Raw genomic sequence first — 18,919 nt, forward strand, 5'->3', positions numbered from 1 at the left:
TTAAGTTTTAGCTCTATTATCAAAAATGGGTCTTGGCCATGGCATGTATATATATTTTAGTCTCTGCTCGTCAGCCTCTATTTCCCGAACAAGTATTATTTTATTTCCTTAACAAGTGTTGTGAGTCTGGCCACACAGAAAGGTCATCTTTCTTATGCATATGAAGAAGCTGAGAGTTCTAGGAATTAAATGAATGCTGGTCAGCGGAGAAACCAGAACTAGTTGGTTTTCTTTATTATTGTTCCATGGAGTGTGATTGAGGGAGGGGGTGGGATGGAGATAGGAGGGAGAAGATGAGCACAAGTTCATGAAAGAGGTGGAAGAGATGAGTCTGCTGCAAGTGTGAATGGCCTCCTGTATGTAACTCAGTTGGAGAAGGAAATGGCAACCCACTCCAGTGTTCTTGCCTAGAGAATTCTGTGGACAGTGGAGCCTGGTGGGCTGCCGTCTATGGGATTGCACAGAGTTGGTCATGATTGAAGTGACTTAGCATGCATTGGAGAAGGAAATGGCAACCCACTCCAGTATTCTTGCCTGGAGAATCCCAGGGACAGAGGAGCCTGGTGGGCTGCTGTCTATGGGGTGGCACAGAGTTGGACATGACTGAAGCGACTTGAGCAGCAGCAGCATGTAACTCAGTGGCCTCTACTGATGAACACATAATTAGCTAGAAATACTGTTAAGTGCTATGCAGTTGGGTTGGGGTGAGGGTGTATGTTCTCAATATATTATAATGTCTACATTTCTCATTGGAGGTAGGACTGCCTTCTCTAGGAGACTTTTAGAATTATTTGGGAGGGGGGTTGATTTTGGTTGTCACAGTTACTAAGGAGTGCCATGGGCATTTTATGCGCAGGGGTCAGTGGTACTAAACCACCTGCAGTCAGTACATGGAACAGTCCTGAACTAGGAAGCACTGTCTTGCCCTAAATCGTGGTATCGTTTGTTGAAGAGTTACTGTCCAGAGCATAGTGACACTCTGAGTCATTTAGCCCTGTGTTTACAATATGTGTTTGCAAATTTCAATTTTCTGTTAAAAATTAAATAGTTAGCAAGTCTGCTTGGTATTTGAGGAATTGAAGTCACATCCTTGTGCTACTTTATAGTACTGGGAGTTGTAGCTCTGCTAGAAAATGATGACCAGATACTTGCAACTTAGCAATTAATTATTTTTGACTAAGTTGCAATGAAAAATTAAGAAATATTTGAAGTTTACTATACAGACAAGATAGTGTTTTGCAGTTCAACCAACATTGTTTATCAACCACCTATAAGATACTGAACTAAGTGCTTTGGAGGAAATAAAGATGAATCATGAATGGATCTTGTGCTCATGTATTATACATTATAGTTGACTGGGTCAAATGGATCCAAAAAACTATAATAGAAAAATGTGATAAAAGTGGTGTGTTTCATAAAGTATAAAATATTAATGGAATTTCAAAGGCGAGAAGATTTGCTTCTAGTTTGGGGAACCAGGGAAGTAAGTGTTTGTGACTGAAGTGTCAACTTTTAAGATGACACTTAAGATGATGAGATTCAAGGTATGGCTTCATTTTGGGTAGCTGTATAGTGAGTGAAGCGATTGCCTACAATGCAGGAGACCTGGGTTCAATCCCTGGGTCTGGAAGATCTCCTGGAGAAGGAAATGGCCACCCATTCCAGTATTCTTGCCTGGAACATCCCATGGATGGAGGAGCCTGGTAGGCTACAGGCTTGGGGTTGCAAAGTCGGACACGACTGAGTGACTTCACTTTCACTTTCCATAGTGAGTGAAACTGATTGGGTTTTCTGCAAGACATTGATTATGTGAGGGGTTTTCTGAGTCCCTAATCTTTTAATTTTATCTTTCATCCCATACAGTATAATATGCTAGACATCCATATTGTCAGTTTCTTGTTCTATATCCTTACTTTTCAAAGTCTAGTATCATATTTTAGGTATTTAATATAAAGTACTGATCAATGGGTCAGATAAGGAGTGTGTAGAAACATTTTTTTTTAATGTAATGAATTTCTTCAGGTAGGTGGCACGCTTTGTGTCTTCACAGTGCAGAAGAAAGAAATAGAAATATATTAATCCAGATACTGATTTGAAAAGATGGCTGTCCTGTCTTTGTTTTGAGTACAACCTTTGGGTCTGAATTCTAGTTTCAGAATTCTGTTTCCTACATACCTATATTCTGTTTAGTTTACTACAAAGAAATCTTTCCATAAACAGTTCTTGAAAAGATACTCTATTTAAAAGAATTTTAAAGTCAGTGATATTTACTAAGAGGCACTGTGACTCATTTTCACTCTGTGACCAGTGACATCTCATTAGGATAAATTTATTGGTTTATATTACTACAGAGTGGAAAAACTGGACTGAATTCGGATCATTTATATTTCTTTAAAGAAAAATGGAATGTAGAATTCACTGTTTCTGAAAACTCATGAGCTTTAGGATGGCCTGCTTTGCTATAGAGTTATATTTAAAGTGAGTATCCCGATATTCATCCCCTGATTTATGGAAGATGAGCCAGAGTAGCTGTTCTGTTTCACATGCTTGAATTCAGCCCATGGTGAAAGTAGTACTGCAGTAGCAGCGTGTCTTTTTGGATGAACGTAAATACAGTCAGGAGAGATTGGATTTCGGATGTGAATTTGGAGGTCCAGTGAGAAATGTTGACATTTCTAAAGCTGTTTTGAAGTATTATATATTATTTGACAAAGAAGTAAGACCAGTATGGAAACTGTGGATGAAAATCAGTTAAAAATTTAAAGCTAATGTAGAAATATGAAACATCTAGAAAAATGTCTGTTTCTTTTCACACATTTGACATCTTATTACTATTGATGAACAAGTTGCTGATCAAGATAATTTAAATTAAGGTGGTTCACCAGAAGGGTATTTTAAACCCCTCTCCATAATGTAAAATGTCTTTCTTTCTTTCTTGAGTGATTGCTGCCCTCTAGTGAGATTTTAGTTTTTTTCTCATTATAAAGTCCCTATACTAAAATCCTCTTAGCATGGAAATAATTGATCTTAATTTTCAAAATATTCCAAACCTGATAATGTCTAATTCACTAATATAGTAAACTTTTATTTTTATAAAGAAAAAATAGTGCATTTGAAACACAGAATAGCCCTTTATTCAGATAGACTAAACATATACAGCAAATTTATGTCACTGTAGTTGTAAACTTGTGCTTTGGTCAAGTCTAAGTATAATTAATTATCTTATTATGGAGACTGTTATAGTTTAAAGAGATAATATATTTTAAGTTTTAGTTAAGTGCTTCACAAATAGTAAATACTATGTAAATATTAGTACTTTTAACAAGAACGTTAAACTTTCACATAATCTGATTTAAACTTTTGTAGGTATTAGATTTTTCTGCAATATATTGTCTATTTTTTTTCTTTAGTTGTGCATGCAGTATTTCCTTGGTTTAAAACCTTTTGGTAAACTATAACATCTTCTTTTGTATCTTTAATATAAAATAAATTGCAATTAGGTAAAGATTAATTCACTTATATAAATTTTGTTTAAAATTATATTAGTTTTATTTTGATCATATGGATTTGATTTTGAAGGTATTCTGAGCATTAAAATAATTAGTACAAATACAAAAATTAATTTATCTAAAACTCTTTTCTCATTTGGTTTTGTATATTTTACTACTTATTATATTACTAAAAGTATATATTGTTTCTTGCCAGTGGTATTGATGCTCTTTTGGAATTAAAACCATTTGTAGAAGAAATCCTCCAAGGAAAACCTTTGACTTTGCCCTTTGAAGGGGTTGACACTTTCGGAAATCAGGTTGGATTTGTGAAGCTGGCAGAAGGAGATCACATAAACTCACTTTTGGAGATAGCAGGTAAAACAAACAGTGATATACTTACATGAAATCTCATTGTTGAAGAAGAAATTTTTTTCTCCCAATTCTTATAATAGAGATTTGACATCTTTCAACTTTGTTGGGGGGGAGGGGGGCAATGTAGCCTCACTTTATGAGTGACCTACTTCAGCATTTGCTTATGTAGATAAGTAGCCAAATAAAAGGCCAGAACAGTTACAGTATCTTGATCCTTTGACTCGGGGCAATATGTTGATTCTGGAAGATGATGGATCGGACTCAAGTATTTGTTAGGACTGGCACCCCACTCCAGTACTCTTGCCTGGAAAATCCCATGGATGGAGGAGCCTGGTAGGCTGCAGTCCATGGGATCGCTAAGAGTCGGATACGACTGAGCAACTTCACTTTCTCTTTTCACTTTCATGCATTGGAGAAGGAAATGGCAACCCATTCCAGTGTTCTTGCCTGGAGAATCCCAAGGACAGGGGAGCCTGGTGGGCTGCCGTCTGTGGGGTCGCACAGAGTTGGACATGACTGAAGTGACTTAGCAGCAGCAGCATCCTAATCATAAGTCCGAAGGATCCAGTGCTTATCATGACATATAGCTGGCATTAAGTAAATATTGAATGAGTTAATTAGAAACACCAGTTGCCTGTTCAGAAGCTGTGGGGATTGCCAGCCCCATTTGGGAGAGTCAGTAGATGAATCAGTGACATTTCCCTCTGTGCTACCTTTTTTCCTTCGTGTTTAGGTACCACTGTCTAAGCAGAAGGCCCGTTGGTGGTGGTAGATCTAACATCCATTGGAGAACATGCTGCTTTGTGCAGCACAGTTGAAAATGTTAGGGAAGTTTGTTATTGTTCAGTCTTTCAGTCATGTCCTAATCTGCAGCCCCATGGACTGCAGCACATCAGGCTTCCCTGCCCTTCACCATCTCCCAGAGCTTGCTTAAACTCATGTCCATCGAGTTGGTGATGCCATCTAACCATCTTGTCCTCTGTCATCTCCTTCTCCTGCCTTCTGTCTTTCCCAGCTTCAGGGCCTTTTCCAATGAGTGGGCTCTTTGTATCAGGTGGCCAAAGTATTGGAGCTTCAGCTTCAGCATCAGTCCTTCCAATGAATATTCAGGGTTGATTTCCTTTAGGATTGACTGGTTTGATTTCCTTTCTGTCCAAGGGATTCTCAAGAGTCTTTTCCAACATCATAGTTTGAAAGCATCAATTCTTTGGCAGTCAGCTTTATAGGGAAATAGAAGCAGAAAATTATAAAACCTGGAAGAGTGCTTTTTTGAGATGAACCAGAGATCATAGTTTGGGTATTCATGTACGTACTGTAAAAAATTTTTATTTTTTCCTCTCATGTCGGATCATTTTATGTCATCCCATTTCAGGTTCAGTAATCCTTAATTCATAACACTCTCTGATCATTGCTCCATGCTGGGCTTATATCATCTGGGAATCCACCACCTAAAACACAAGTGAGAACCTTGGTAGTAATCTCACCACATTGTCCTTCTCATCAATCTGTCCTTTGGCCTTCCTTCATTTAAGCTAACCATCATCCTGATGTCAGAATTTATTATTTCTTTGTATTTTCCTAAATTATATGTGTATTTTTAATCAGCTTTAACCTTATATTCAATAAAAAGGATATCATATTGTATGTGATCTTTTGAGACATACTTTTTAGAAAAACTCAATATCATACTGTCTTTATATAGTTGCCCATTCAAAATTGCACCTGTTTTTGGGAGGAGGTAGGCATGAGGGTCAGATTTCATTTCATTGTTAAGTTTTTCTTTTGTGGAACAAAATATATATAAGTAACAAACAAGCAAGCAGTTAAACAATATTTATGAGTCAAGTAGGACTTAAAATCATCAGTTGGCCAAGGAGAAGGCAACTCCAACAGTCTTGATGGCAAAGCATTTGGGAACCCATACCTTCCACTGAACAGACGTAGCTATTCCTCCTGAACTGCTCTGGAGAGAATGCTAGATTCAGGTCTTTCTTTTTGTAATATAAATATCTCTGAGCTCAAGACACATTTCTAATTAGTCATTCATTCATTGTTCTTTTAAATAATTCAATGGGTGCTTGCAACATTGAGAATTCCATCCATTCTTAGCACATAGTCTCATAAAAGCAGTTTCCAGTATTGATGAAAGATCCATTGTGTGCAGAGGAATGTGAAATCTCGCCAACTTTCGTGTGACTATGAGCCCAAGAGTGTTGGCTTGTCATTTTAGAAAAGGCCACTGCCCCTGTAATTCCCTTCTAGATGCCAGAGACTGTTTCTTAAAAATATGTACACTTTTCTAAACATTTAAACAAAACATTACAAGAAATGGAAAATGGAGGGAGAATAACACTCTGTCTCCCTCATATAATCAATTGCTTTTAGCTTTTTTTTTGTAAACTGTGCTGTTGCTTTCGATTATACTTTTTATGCAGTTTGAAAGTGAAAGTTGCTCAGTTGTGTCTGTTTGTGACCCCATGGACTGTATAGTATAGTCCATGGGGTTCTCCAGGCCAGAATGCTGGAGTAGGTAGCCTTTCTCTTCTCCAGGGGATCTTCCCAACTCAGGGATGGAACCCAGGTCTCCCGCATTGCCGGCGGATTCTTTACCAGCTGGGGCTTTCCTTGTGGCTTAGCTGGTAAAGAATCCGCCGGCAATGCGGGAGACCTGGGTTCCATCCCTGGGATGGGAAGATCCCCTGGAGAAGGGAAAGGCTACCCACTCCAGTATTCTGGCCTAGTGAATTCCATGGGCTGTATAGTCCTTGGGGTTGCAAAGAGTCGGACACGACTGAGCGACTTTCACTTTCACTTTCTTTACCAGCTGAGCCGCAAGGGAAACGCAAGAATACTGGAGTTTGTAGCCTGTCCCTTCTCCAGTGGATCTTCCTGACCCAGAAATCATACTGGGGTCTCCTGCATTGCAGGCGGATTCTTAACCAACTGAGCTATCAGGGAGCCCCACTTTTATGCAGTTTAAGGAATCTAAATATTTGAAGATGTATATGGAAAATTCCATTGCAGTTTGGTTGCAGCCTCAATTTGTATAATGTCCAGATGTTCAGTATGTGGAATTTTGGTCAGTATTTTACTTATTTAAATTTATTTTTTAAAGAATGCCTCAGTATTAGTATTGCTTTAGTCCAATAAGATCAGTAAAATAATGTCACGTTTGTTTTGTGTCATATTTTATAAACTTTATTCAAATATATTATAACTTTCAGAAGAATATATTCTATTGACCATGGTAATACATTTCTTAGAAATTGATATAAACTATATATGTGTATTAATATATGCTTATACCAGTATATTAAAATCTTACTTGTTCAGCATTAATGGAGGCAGACCTAGTTTGACCTAATATAAAGCAGGAAAATTTTTAAAGAATATATATTTAATTATTAAAGTTTGATAAAGAAGTCCATATTATGAAGTAAAATTAACTTGAAAAATAGTGAAAATTATAGTTCATGAATAGTCTGATTTATGTAATTTTCAAGGAGTTTTTCAGTTTTTAAGTTAAAGGAAACAAAATCTTAAAATTGAAACTATGCAGTTGGTATGAAAAAAGACTGAATTTTAGATACTAATATTTGAACTCATTATTGAAAAATTATAAAGAGTAATTTAGAATTAATATATAAAATTAAAGAAAGTATTATGCATTTTGAACTAGTAAAGTCTGAATCGATGAGCTACTAGTACTACTAGATGGTTTTGGTAGATGCTGATGGGCTGAAGAGACCACGGCTATCTTTGTACATCGTGTATAAGTAGCCTTATGGTGTTAGCCACTTGAGGGAGCTGGTAAGATTTAGGCATCCAAGGCTGTGTGTCTCAGTTTCCTACCTTGACCTTGAATGATCCGTTTTTTCCAGAATAAAATAGTAAGTACCTTCTCTTTTCCTAGCAGTACACAATAGCTCATACAGCTAAGAAGGTATTGAAAATTTTGCATTTATATGTCATTTCTGCACATTTTACTGTGATGAAATTGCACTGAAGGCTTTTTGCATAGAAATGAATATGTGATGATTTCATTCATTTTTTTCCATGAAATGTAATTTTGTTAAAAAGTATGTGAGATTGAGAGATTGCTAAAAGTTTAGCCTGCCTGGATTATAATAGCTCTTGCAAATCTTTTTTTTTAAATGAGAAAAGAGTGCTTGGTTAGCATGATAAAAGATTCCAAGTGCATTTATCTCATAAAAGGAAAAATGAAAGTTTTTTAGGATGTTCATTTGAATATTACTCTTTCTCTTATTATGACTATCATGTTCCCCAAAAGATGGAGAGTGTACACCCTGTGCTTCTTCTTGTGGAGAATCTGTTCAGATGCTGGGCTCTTGGACTTCTAACCACTACAAGCAGGTCGACATCCCAGTGGCCCTGCTGACTGTTCTGTTGAATGGCCTGGGCTAAGCTGTCTTCAGACACATCAGAACACCCTAGCTACACCTCATTTAGAACTAAGCAAAGACGAGCTCTTCTTCCTAACCAGAATGTCTGAATCACAGACATGCTTCCTAGAGGACCATCAGAGCCTCTGTGATACGCCCTGCCTCTGTGCAGGCCCCCAGGCACACATCTGCCTATTCTCCCCTTTCATCTCTCTTTTTACCGTTTATATTGTCTCATAGAGGGGAGAAATTGTTTTTCTTTCTGCCCTCCTAGCTTCTTCCCAAGGGACCCTGTAGACTTAGACTGACAACAGATTAGCAAGGGAAAAGCAGCAAAGTTTATTAATGTGTCCAGTACACATCCTGTGGGAGAAACCACAATGAAGAGGAACTCAGTGGGGTGGCTAGAATGTGGGCTTAAATGGCATCTTAACAGAAGAACAATAAGTTTGTAGAGAAGTGACAAGACAAAGGAAAAGGGTTCTAAGCTTTCATGGGTGGCAGACTGGGGGGAAGTGAATGTGTGGGGTGGGAACTCCAGTGGAGAAAGGTTTGTTTGCACAGGTCCACTTTGGCAGTAGGACTTCCCCACGAGAGAGGATTTTTGGCAGTCCTCATTTTTCACAAGTGTCTGCTTTTGTTCGGACAAGGGAAGCTTGGGGAAAGTTTCTTTATGCAGCTATTGATTCTCTTTGTCTCTACTCAAAGTATGCCTTATGCCCAAGTGGCGTATTTCTGGAGGGCATATTCTGATCCCCTATGTCTTTTATTTTACTTGATTTTCAATCAGATACTTAAATGGATTTACCTTGTGTGGGGCTTTATTCTAATCATCTTACAAATGTTAATTCTTTTAATCTTAACAACTCTATGAGACAGGGATGATTATCATTATCCCCATTTTTCAGTAGGGAAACTGAGACACAGAGAGGCTAAATAATTTGTTAGTAAGTGATAGAGCCAGGACTCAAATCCAAGCAGTCTGGCTCCAGATTCCATGTTCTGTTTTTAAATTGTTATTATTATTTATTATAGTGTATGTGTGATATGTGATACACATAAGGAACAATATTTGGTACAGAATAAATGCTCAATTAAGAAATGTTCACTGTTATCATTGTTATGAAATAGTCTCCAAAAGTATTCCTTTTACTGGTTGTATAATATTCCGTTGCATCATAATTTATTTTACTTTTCTCTTGTTAGGCTTTTTAAAAAACTTGAGGTACAATCGATATATAACATTATATTTGTTTCTGGTGTTCATTGTAATGATTTGGTGTTTGTATATATTGCAGAATGATCACCATAAGAAGGATAGTTAACATCCATCAGCACATAAAGTTCCACATTTTTTTTTTCTTGTGATGAGAATGTGTAAGATTTACTCTTTTAGCAGCCTTCAGTTATGTAAGACACTATTGTTAACTGTAGGCACTACGCTGTATATTACATCTCCAGCACTTATTTTTTTAAGAGGTGAAGTTTGCATCTTTTGACCTCCTTCAGCCGTCTTGCCACTTTCACCAGATCCTCTGTTCTTAATCACTTTGCTCGTCTGTTACACTGTAAATTAACAACGGGACTCCTAACCAGCTTGTGGAAGCACCTTCCTGCCTAAGCTGAAGCCCAGCTCCAGTCTGAGATCATAGGTTCCTTGTTTCACCAAATGCCTTGCAACATGGCACCCAGAGATGTCACCCACTTTCTCTTACTTCATTTCCTTATTTGTAGAATGAACATAATTGTAACTATTCTCAAAACAAGATAACATATGTGAAGTGCTTTGGTATAGTGTTTGGCACATGTACAATGTTAAATAAGATGGGAGCTATTATCATTAGTAAAAAATGATAATAATTATCCCCACTACTGCCATTACAACTACTACTTTTCTTGAGATCCCTTGCCTTCTTTGACAGTGGCCTCCAGTATTTCACTCCAGCAGTTTATAAGCATAGTGAAATCTTTGACTCTTCATCTGCCAGAACTACTCTGAGACCTTAAATCAGGTAGGGCTGTTCATTACAATCCCGGACTCCTTGCTTCAGCCCACGGTGTCCTGGTGTTCTGGTCTCCGGCTGAAGTCTCCTGTCTTAACCATGGTTCTCTCTTTTGCTCACTGTGCTCCAGTTACACTGCTTCATTTCAGTGGGAAAGGAATTGAGTAAATGCAAAACATAAAAAAACAGATGAGATGGTATTACTTAGGATTACAAAAGTATCTTTATTATTCATTTCATTGTTCTTTTATATAGCAAAGTCTCCTTGTGTTTAAAATACTTGTTAAAAACTTGTTCCTCTGACAATTTGCTTCTTTAGCTGAGGTGAATTATATTATTCAGGGAGCATTTTTAGCTGATTTTTGAAGGATATCTGATGTATTTGCTATGTGTTTTTCTATTTAGTGATTGAAGGAATGTCTGTGTTACTAGGAGGAATCGAACAATTTCTTAAAATATTCATAAACTTCTCTTCTGGAATATGAGTTAACATAAATTAAAAAGGACATGTGGTTTTCAACACTAGCAAAAGCTTTTCTGATCTCAAGAATAATATTTCTGAAACTATTACCCAGTACTCTGGCTAAGCAATAATTATACTATTAGGAATATAAAATCAGTACTAAGAAGTATCAAAAATGCCAAATGAAGGTGGCATTTTTTCCCCCTTATTTCCATCCTTGTAGAGAATATACTGTTGAAAAAAACACATTAATAGAAATGAAATGTGCTTTGTGACAAGTATTATTTAAGCCAGTATTGTGAATAAATACCCATCAAGGTCCAGTGAATAATGAGAACTGTTGAGTCAAAATCTGATGTTACTGAAGCCAATAATTTAGAAAATTTTGTTTCTTTAGAATCAATTGAACATAATGATATATGAATAAAATAATATGTAACAATGAATATAGAGAGTTAATGAACCATACAAATGCCTACTGTTTTGATTTCTGTTAACAAATCCCTGTATTTCTTGTATTTTTGCCTTGTAGCTCTTGTATTTTTTGATAATTCTTAGCATTAAGTCTTTCTCCTTATTGGGCTAAAATCTGTCCCCTGAGACTGTAAGGTCCATGAAAGCAGGGACATGCTTGCTGTCTTCAGGACATTATGTATCTGACAAATGTGGGAGCTGCTCAGTAACTAACTGAACAAATACATTTTACCTTTTATACCTTCATGCCATTTCTGTTTTGAAGGCTAGTTTGAACATGTTGCTAATCTGCCATCTGAAGTTCTTCTATGTGGTAATTCTTCAAATACTTGAAGACATAGAAAATATGCCCTCATCTCTTTAGTCTCTTTAGTCAAATTTTGGGAGTTTATTAAGTTTGTCCATCATGGAATATATTAAACCCTAAGACATTGCCAATGTTTGACTATTTTTGAGCAATAAAAATGAGTTTTATAATATTCAGTTTAATGTTTTGATTTTAAGTATTTATTATTGTTTTATTAAAAATTTTTTTAGTTCTATTTAAAACAGTTGAGAATATGTCAGAAGAGAGAGGATCAAAGCTGTTGTGTGATAGGGTAGTTGAGAAAAGATACACCTGTTTGTAATTTATATGATGGCTTCCCTGGTGGCTCAGTGGTAAAGAATCCGCCTGCAGTGCAGGAGAACTGGGTTCGATCCCTGGGTTGAGAAGATCCCCTGGAGGAGGAAATGGCAACCCCTCCAGTATTCTTGCCTGGAGAATCCCATGGAGAGAGGAACCTGGTGGGCTACAGTCTATGCGGTCGCAAAACTGTTGGACATAGTGACTAAACAACAAAAGCAATTTATAGGAACTAAAAGATGATAAGTTAATTATAACAGTACAGGCACACTTCGTTTTATTGCTCTTCATTTTATTGTGTTTCACGTGCTCTGGCCTTGTTTTTGTTTGCTTTACAAATTGAAGGTCGGCGGTGACCGTGTATAGAGCAAGTCTGTCAGTGACACTTTTCCAGCGTTTGCTCACTTAAGTGTCTGTATGTCACATTTTGATAATTCTCTCAATATTTCAAACTTTTCATTATTATATTTGTTACAGTAACCTGTGGTCAGCGACCTTCAGGGTGCGATGAACCACGCCCATGTAAGGCGTGTGTGAATAAATGTGTGTGTTCTAACTACTCACTGAATGGCCGTTTCCCCATCTCTCACTCACTCTTTGGGCCTCCCTGTTCCTCGAACAGAATAATATTGAAATTAAGCCAGTTAATAAGCCTACAGTGGCCTCTAAGTGTTCAAGTGAAAGGAAGAGTTAATCAATATGGCAGATTTCATTCTTATTTTAAGTAATTGTTATAGCCGCCCCAACCTTCAGCAGCCACCATCCTGATCATTCAACAGCTATCAACTTCATAGCAAGACCCTTCACCAGCAAAGAAATTACTACTCACTGAGGGCTCAGATGGTGGTTAGCCGTTTTTAGCAATGAAGTGAAATCGCTCAGTCGTGTCCGACTCTTTGTGACCCCATGGACAGTAGCCCGCACCAGGCTCCTCCGTCCATGGGATTTTCTACGCAAGAGTACTGGAGTGGGTATCAGTTCAGTTCAGTCGCTCAGTCGTGTCCAACTCTTTTTGACCCCATGAATCAGCACGCCAGTCCTCCCTGTCCATCACCAACTCCTGGAGTTCACTCAAACTCATGTCCATTGAGTCGGTGATGCCATCCAGCCATCTCATCCTCTGTCGTCCCCTTCTCCTCCTGCCCCCAATCCCTCCGAGCATCAGGTATATGTCCCTTCAAATTTGTGTGACTCTATCATGATATTTGCTTTATTGTGGTGGTTTGGAACTGAACTGTCGGAATCTCCAAGGCACACCCGTGATTGTTATAAATACAGTCTTCTTTAAAACATGTGTATGCTGGACCTCTGTCTTTTATTTAGGCTGCCCAGCATCTAAACTCTTCCTGCACCATCATGTCACATACCTTCTTTCACAGGTTTTGCTTTGTTGGTTCTACATCATCTTGCTTTGGCCCTGACTTTGAGTCAGAAGCTAGCAACTTGAGCAAAAAAAAGTACTGTGCAGAATCCATTCTGGGGATAGGTGGAGTCGTCACTGTTGAAGACAGGTGGCAGGGTTATCGCTCTTCGTGTGTGTGTGTGTGTGTGTGTGTGTGTGCACGTGTGCATGCGGGCTTCAGTAATGCCAGCTTGGAGAGGTTGTGGTGTCTCTGGACTATAACAGGGGACATCTTGGCTTCCTGGCCTTCCAGCCTGGAACTTTAGTCCTCCCAGTGTTATTATATAAATTCCTTTCCCGCTTAACTCAGCCAAAACTGTTATCTGTTGGTTTCAGCTAAGAATTAATGTTTTCTTGATATTTTAATGGTCTATTGCTTAACCTTTTTTATTACTGTAGAAGAGATGGGAAAAATCATTTGGTGGCAGTGAGTCGCAGTGAAGGGTTTTTAGGACATGCCCCAAATTTACAAAGTGTGATCAAAACATCATATGTAGCACATACTAGCATTTGGTAGATATTAGACAAAATAACAAAGTAAGATTTTGAAAATGCAGTGAAATAGTATTTTGAACTGTTGAATTTTTATCTGTGTGTTTCTTCTTCCCTAGCTTTTATGCCTAACCTCCCTCTAAGCAGTGGCACTTAATGTGTTCACAAGAGAGAATACAGCAGAAACAACAGAGAAAGGACTTTGAGGTTTCAGCAACTAAGCGTAATGGTGTTTTTTCCTGCCCCAGTGCTAGGAAAGATGTTCTCGTTTGGATGAAGAAGAGAGTTAGAGGCCAAGCTAGAGTGTGAATTCTTGTCCCTCCATCATCCTATGAATGAAGCAACAAAGTCACACACGGCTGAGAGCAGGAGTGACCTGTGCTTTGTTTCTGAGACGTGTCCACAGACGCAGCAAAGCCAGAATTCCCTGTGCCCTCAGGGTGGAGGTGAAGCTAGGATGACGCTGTGTGATGGATGGCTGTACAGTATTCTTATCCATTCCGCCTTGGCCTCGGGGAATTCTGCTTTTTCTTTGTGTTCAAGAGTAGCGGAAGGGTGGAAAGGGCCCTCAGACAGCTCCATTGAGTTTATGAGTTTATGAGCAATAGAGTGAAATCTCGTGTACCCAAGAATAGTTACAGAAAATAACTATATATGGGGACAAGGAAGGCTCCAGCTTAAAAAACCAAGCCTGGGGACTTGCCTGGTTGTCCAGTGGTTAAGATGCCATGCTCTTAGTGCAGAAGGCCGGGGTTCCATCCCTGGTTAGGGAACTAGATCTCGCATGCCACAACCAAGAATTTGCATGCTGTGACCAAAGATTCCACGTGCTCCAGTGAAGACTGACTATCCCGCAGGCTGCAACTAAGACCTGGCACAGCTAATAAATAAAATATTAAAAAAAAAAACCCAAGCCTGGTACGTGTCCCCCTCCTCTAAACACTCTGACAACCCGTTTAGCTGTCTTCTCTTCAACTAATACAGCCCCAGGGAAAGAGAGGAGCACTTTGAGTCTCCCAAGCCTCAATTTCTCCTACCAGGAAGACATGTATTTTCCAGCTGAAATAAAGCTGAGTAAAGAAAGTCACTATCATATATAAATTTCCTTTGCTTAAAACACTCAAAATTTTCTACCATACTGAGAATACAATCTGAAGGTCTTATTTACCATGCTTCATAAGGCCCCTGACCGCTTCTCTAAACCCGTTTCTTACTTCTTCCCCAAGCCTCCCACCCTGCTCCAGTTACCTACCCTTTTTACTGCTCTTTAACCTACTCACCACTCTGAAAGTTGTTCCTTCTGCTGTGAGCTCCTTCGTCCCAGAAACACACGATTCTCTTCTCCAAGTGGCTTCTTGAATGTCTCACCTTCAGAACAGCATTTCTAGACCACCTTGTCTGAAACAGCAACCCCTTTTCTTCCACATCACTTTGTATACCCCTACCGCTTTATTTTTCTTTGTATCACTTATTGATTCCTGATGCTGCGTGTTTGTTTGTGGTGCTTTCTCTCTGCTCCATGAGGGTAGAGGGTTTATTTTACCCATTGTATTCCCAGCACCCAGAACAGTACCTGGTGTATCTTTTATTTTTAAGGACACCTTTTCTTGAATCATTAGGTCATCTTTCATTAAGTTCATGATTTTAACTGTTAGAAAAATTAGGACATATTTAACATTGATAAGATTTAGCTGAACTGAAAAAGGACTATTTCTCACTGAATATTTAGATTGAATGTGGTCTTTGTTGAGATTCAAAGATATATTCTGCGTCCTATGTTTTACCAGTTTCTATTAAAAAAATTACTTTTGGCTGTGCTGGGTCTTCCTTGGTGTGTGCGGGCTTTCTCTAGTTGTGGTGAGTGGGAGCGACCCTAGTTGCGGTGGACAGGCTTCTCATTGTGATGGCCTCTTGTTGCAAAGCACAGGCTCTAGGCATGCGAGCTCAGAAATTGTGGTGCACAGGCTTAGTTGCTTAGTTGCTCCTTGGCATGTGGGATTTTCCCAGACCAGTGATCGAACCCATATCCCCTGCATTGGCAGGCAGATTCTTAACCACTGGGCCAGCAGGGAAGTCCTATGTTTCCTTTTTTTTAAATGGACATTATTGGTGGGATTATTTCTACTGAAGGGACCCTGTGCAGGTTTTTTGATCATTGATTTTCAAACTTTTTTTTTTTTTTTTTGGTATATGTTGGAATTCTTTAAAAAAAAAAAAAGAAATGGTACTTGGGAGCTCAACGTATAGAAGAAGGGAACTTCTCTGACTGAAACCGATGTGCATGGGTATGGTGGGAGATGGCAGAATCCTCTGCCTTCCTCTTCCCCTTGAAGTTGTAGAGGCAGCTTCTGTGCCCTTCCCTGTGCCCTCGGTTCAAGCCGAGGTTTCAGCCAGCTTGAAGCATGACCAGGGTAGAAGTTAGGGCACCTGGATTTCACTTCCTTCTCTACTGCTCACAAGGAGTGGGACCTTGAGCATCAGGTTCTTATGTTTCAGTTTTCTTATCTTTAAAATTGACTTATGCATTAGCCCTGATTTTAAGATAAAAAGACCAAATGAGAAGTTGTTTACTGAAGGTCTTTGAAAGGGATGGATTTTTCACATGTCGGGCAAAGTAATCTCCCCTCTCACCTGTGCACTCGACCATGATGCTTGTGCACGTGTAGCAATCTTATATTGCTCATGTATTGTCAGTTTGTTACCATGCTTATTTTTAAACTTTTTATTCAAAAGTAATGCATGCTCATTATAATCATTCATACAGTTAAAAAGGTATAAAGAAAACATTACTCTTCTCTCCTACCTCTATTCAATCTCAACTTCCATCCTAAAGTATTCTATACTATTCTGTGCTAATAAAAATATAAATATATAGAATTGATTTTCTTTGTCTTCTTAAATATTTTATTTAAAAATTGTTTTATTGAGGGATAGTTGATTTACAGTGTTGTATTAATTTCTGCTATATAGCAAAGTGATTGTTATGCACATATATTCTTTTCCATTGTGGTTTATCACAGGATATTGAATATAGTTCCCTGTGCTATACAGTAGATCCTTGTTGTTTCTTCATCTGTCTTTTAAATCATGGAATCATGTTTCAGATCTAGTAAACATGCAATTTGCCTTTTTTTTTTTTTTTTTTGCCTAATAGGTGCCACAGATGTCTTTTCAGGTTAATATATGTAACTTGAATTCATTCTTTTGATTATAGCAGTTTTTAGTATGCATGCATGCATGCTTAGTCACTCAGTTGTGTCTGACTCTTTGTGATCCATGGGACTGTAGCCCACTTAGGCTCCTCTGTCCATGGGATTCTCCAGGCAAGAATACTGGAGTGTGGGTTATCATGGCCTCCTCCAGGGGATCTTCCCGACCCAGGGATCAAACTGGCATCTCCTGCGTCTCCTGCATCGGCAGGGAATTCTTTACCACTGAACCACCTGGGAGACCCAATAGCAACCATTTCTTTATTGTTGAAGGTTGTTTTCAGCGTGTGATAATTCAAGCAATGTTAAATATCTTTTATATAAAATCGTACGTATTGGTACTTTTGCTTATTTTTGTGTGTTTTCCTAATATTGGAATTGCTGTCAAAATGCTTGTGCAGCTTAAATTTTAGTAGTTACTGCCCAGATTATCTTTCTTTGTGGTTGTGGTAGCTCTCACTCTCCAACAGCCATTAGTTCTTCAAGTAACTTCCCTACTTCTCTCACCTTTTTTTCAGGGAACTCCATTTACACACGTATTAGGCAACCTAAGTTGCCTCATGTCTCACTGGTGAACTATTCTTTTGTTGTTGTTGTTGTTATTATTTCTTTTTTTTCCTCTGTTTTATTTTGGGTGGTTTTTATTGTTACGTCTCCCAAGTTCACTGTTTTTTTTTGTTGTTGTTGTTGTTCTGTAGTGTCTCATCTGTTTTTCTCAGACCTTGCATTTTTTAATCTCTAAAAGTTTAATGTGGTTTTTTTTGATCACTAGCACGTTTCAACTTTTTTTTTCTTTTTTTTTTTTAATTTTATTTTATTTTTAAACTTTACATAATTGTATTAGTTTTGCCAAACATCAAAATGAATCCGCCACAGGTATACACGTGTTCCCCATCCTGAACCTTCCTCCCTCCTCCCTCCCCACACCATCCCCCTGGGCCGTCCCAGTGCTCCAGCCCCAAGCATCCAGCATCGTGCATCTATCCTGGACTGGCATCTTGTTTCATACATGATATTCCACATGTTTCAACGCCACTCTCCCAAATCCTCCCACCCTCTCCCTCTCCCACAGAGTCCATAAGACTGTTCTATACATCAGTGTCTCTTTTGCTGTCTCGTACACAGGGTTATTGTTACCATCTTTCTAAATTCCATATATATGCGTTAGTATACTGTATAACTTTTTAAACATAAAGAATACAATTAGAATAACTGCTTTGAAGCCCTTACCTGCTCATTCTGACATCTATGTTAGTTCTAAGTGGCTTTTGATTAATTGATTTATTTCTTCTTTGTGGGTCATATTTTCCTGTTTGTTACATGCCTGTTGTCCGATATCAGGCACTTGTCGGGTGCTGGATGGTTTTGTCTTTCTATAATTATACTTGGGCTCTGTGCTGAGGAACAACTAAATTACTTTGATACAGGTTTTTCCTCTTGGGTTTTGCTTCTAATATTTGTTAGGAGGGACTAGAATAGTACCAGGCCAGAGCTCATTTTCAGAGAAGGTGATGACATCCCACTCCAGTACTCTTGCCTGGAAAATCCCATGGACAGCATAGCCTGGTGGGCTGCAGTCCATGGGGTCACGAAGAGTTGGACATGACTGAGCGACTTCACTGTCACTTTTCACTTTCATGCATTGGAGAAGGAAATGGCAACCCACTCCAGTGTTCTTGCCTGGAGAATCCCAGGGACGGGGGAGCCTGGTGGGCTGCCGTCTATGGGGTTGCACAGAGTCAGACATGACTGAAGTGACTTAGCAGTAGAGCTCATTTTTCGTTTCCACTGAGGCAAAATCCTTATTCTTCCCAGTGTCCCATGCATCTTGAGGCTTTCCAGTCTGGCTGATGGGAACAGATACAATTCCTGACCTTGGGTGAGAGCTGGGAGTGTTCTCTCTAATCCTTTCAAATGTGTTTTTCAGCTTCAGGTAGTTTGCTCAGGGACCCATGCTGGTCACTTCTCCGCTGAATCCACTCGGG

The 18,919-nt window shown here is 38.7% G+C and overlaps 1 protein-coding gene across 2 annotated transcripts in view; it reads left to right on the plus strand.

The window, feature by feature from the left end:
• Positions 1-18,919, plus strand: part of AKAP7 (A-kinase anchoring protein 7) — a 122,491-nt gene that overhangs the window by 25,427 nt on the left and 78,145 nt on the right. For both annotated transcript variants that reach the window (XM_027551553.1, XM_027551552.1), the window contains exon 5: positions 3,706-3,866. In XM_027551553.1, coding sequence (XP_027407354.1) covers positions 3,706-3,866 — 161 coding nt within the window. The remainder of the gene's footprint in view (positions 1-3,705; positions 3,867-18,919) is intronic.

This window comes from Bos indicus x Bos taurus, chromosome 9 (assembly GCF_003369695.1).
Source record: "Bos indicus x Bos taurus breed Angus x Brahman F1 hybrid chromosome 9, Bos_hybrid_MaternalHap_v2.0, whole genome shotgun sequence".
Taxonomy (NCBI): domain Eukaryota; kingdom Metazoa; phylum Chordata; class Mammalia; order Artiodactyla; family Bovidae; genus Bos; species Bos indicus x Bos taurus.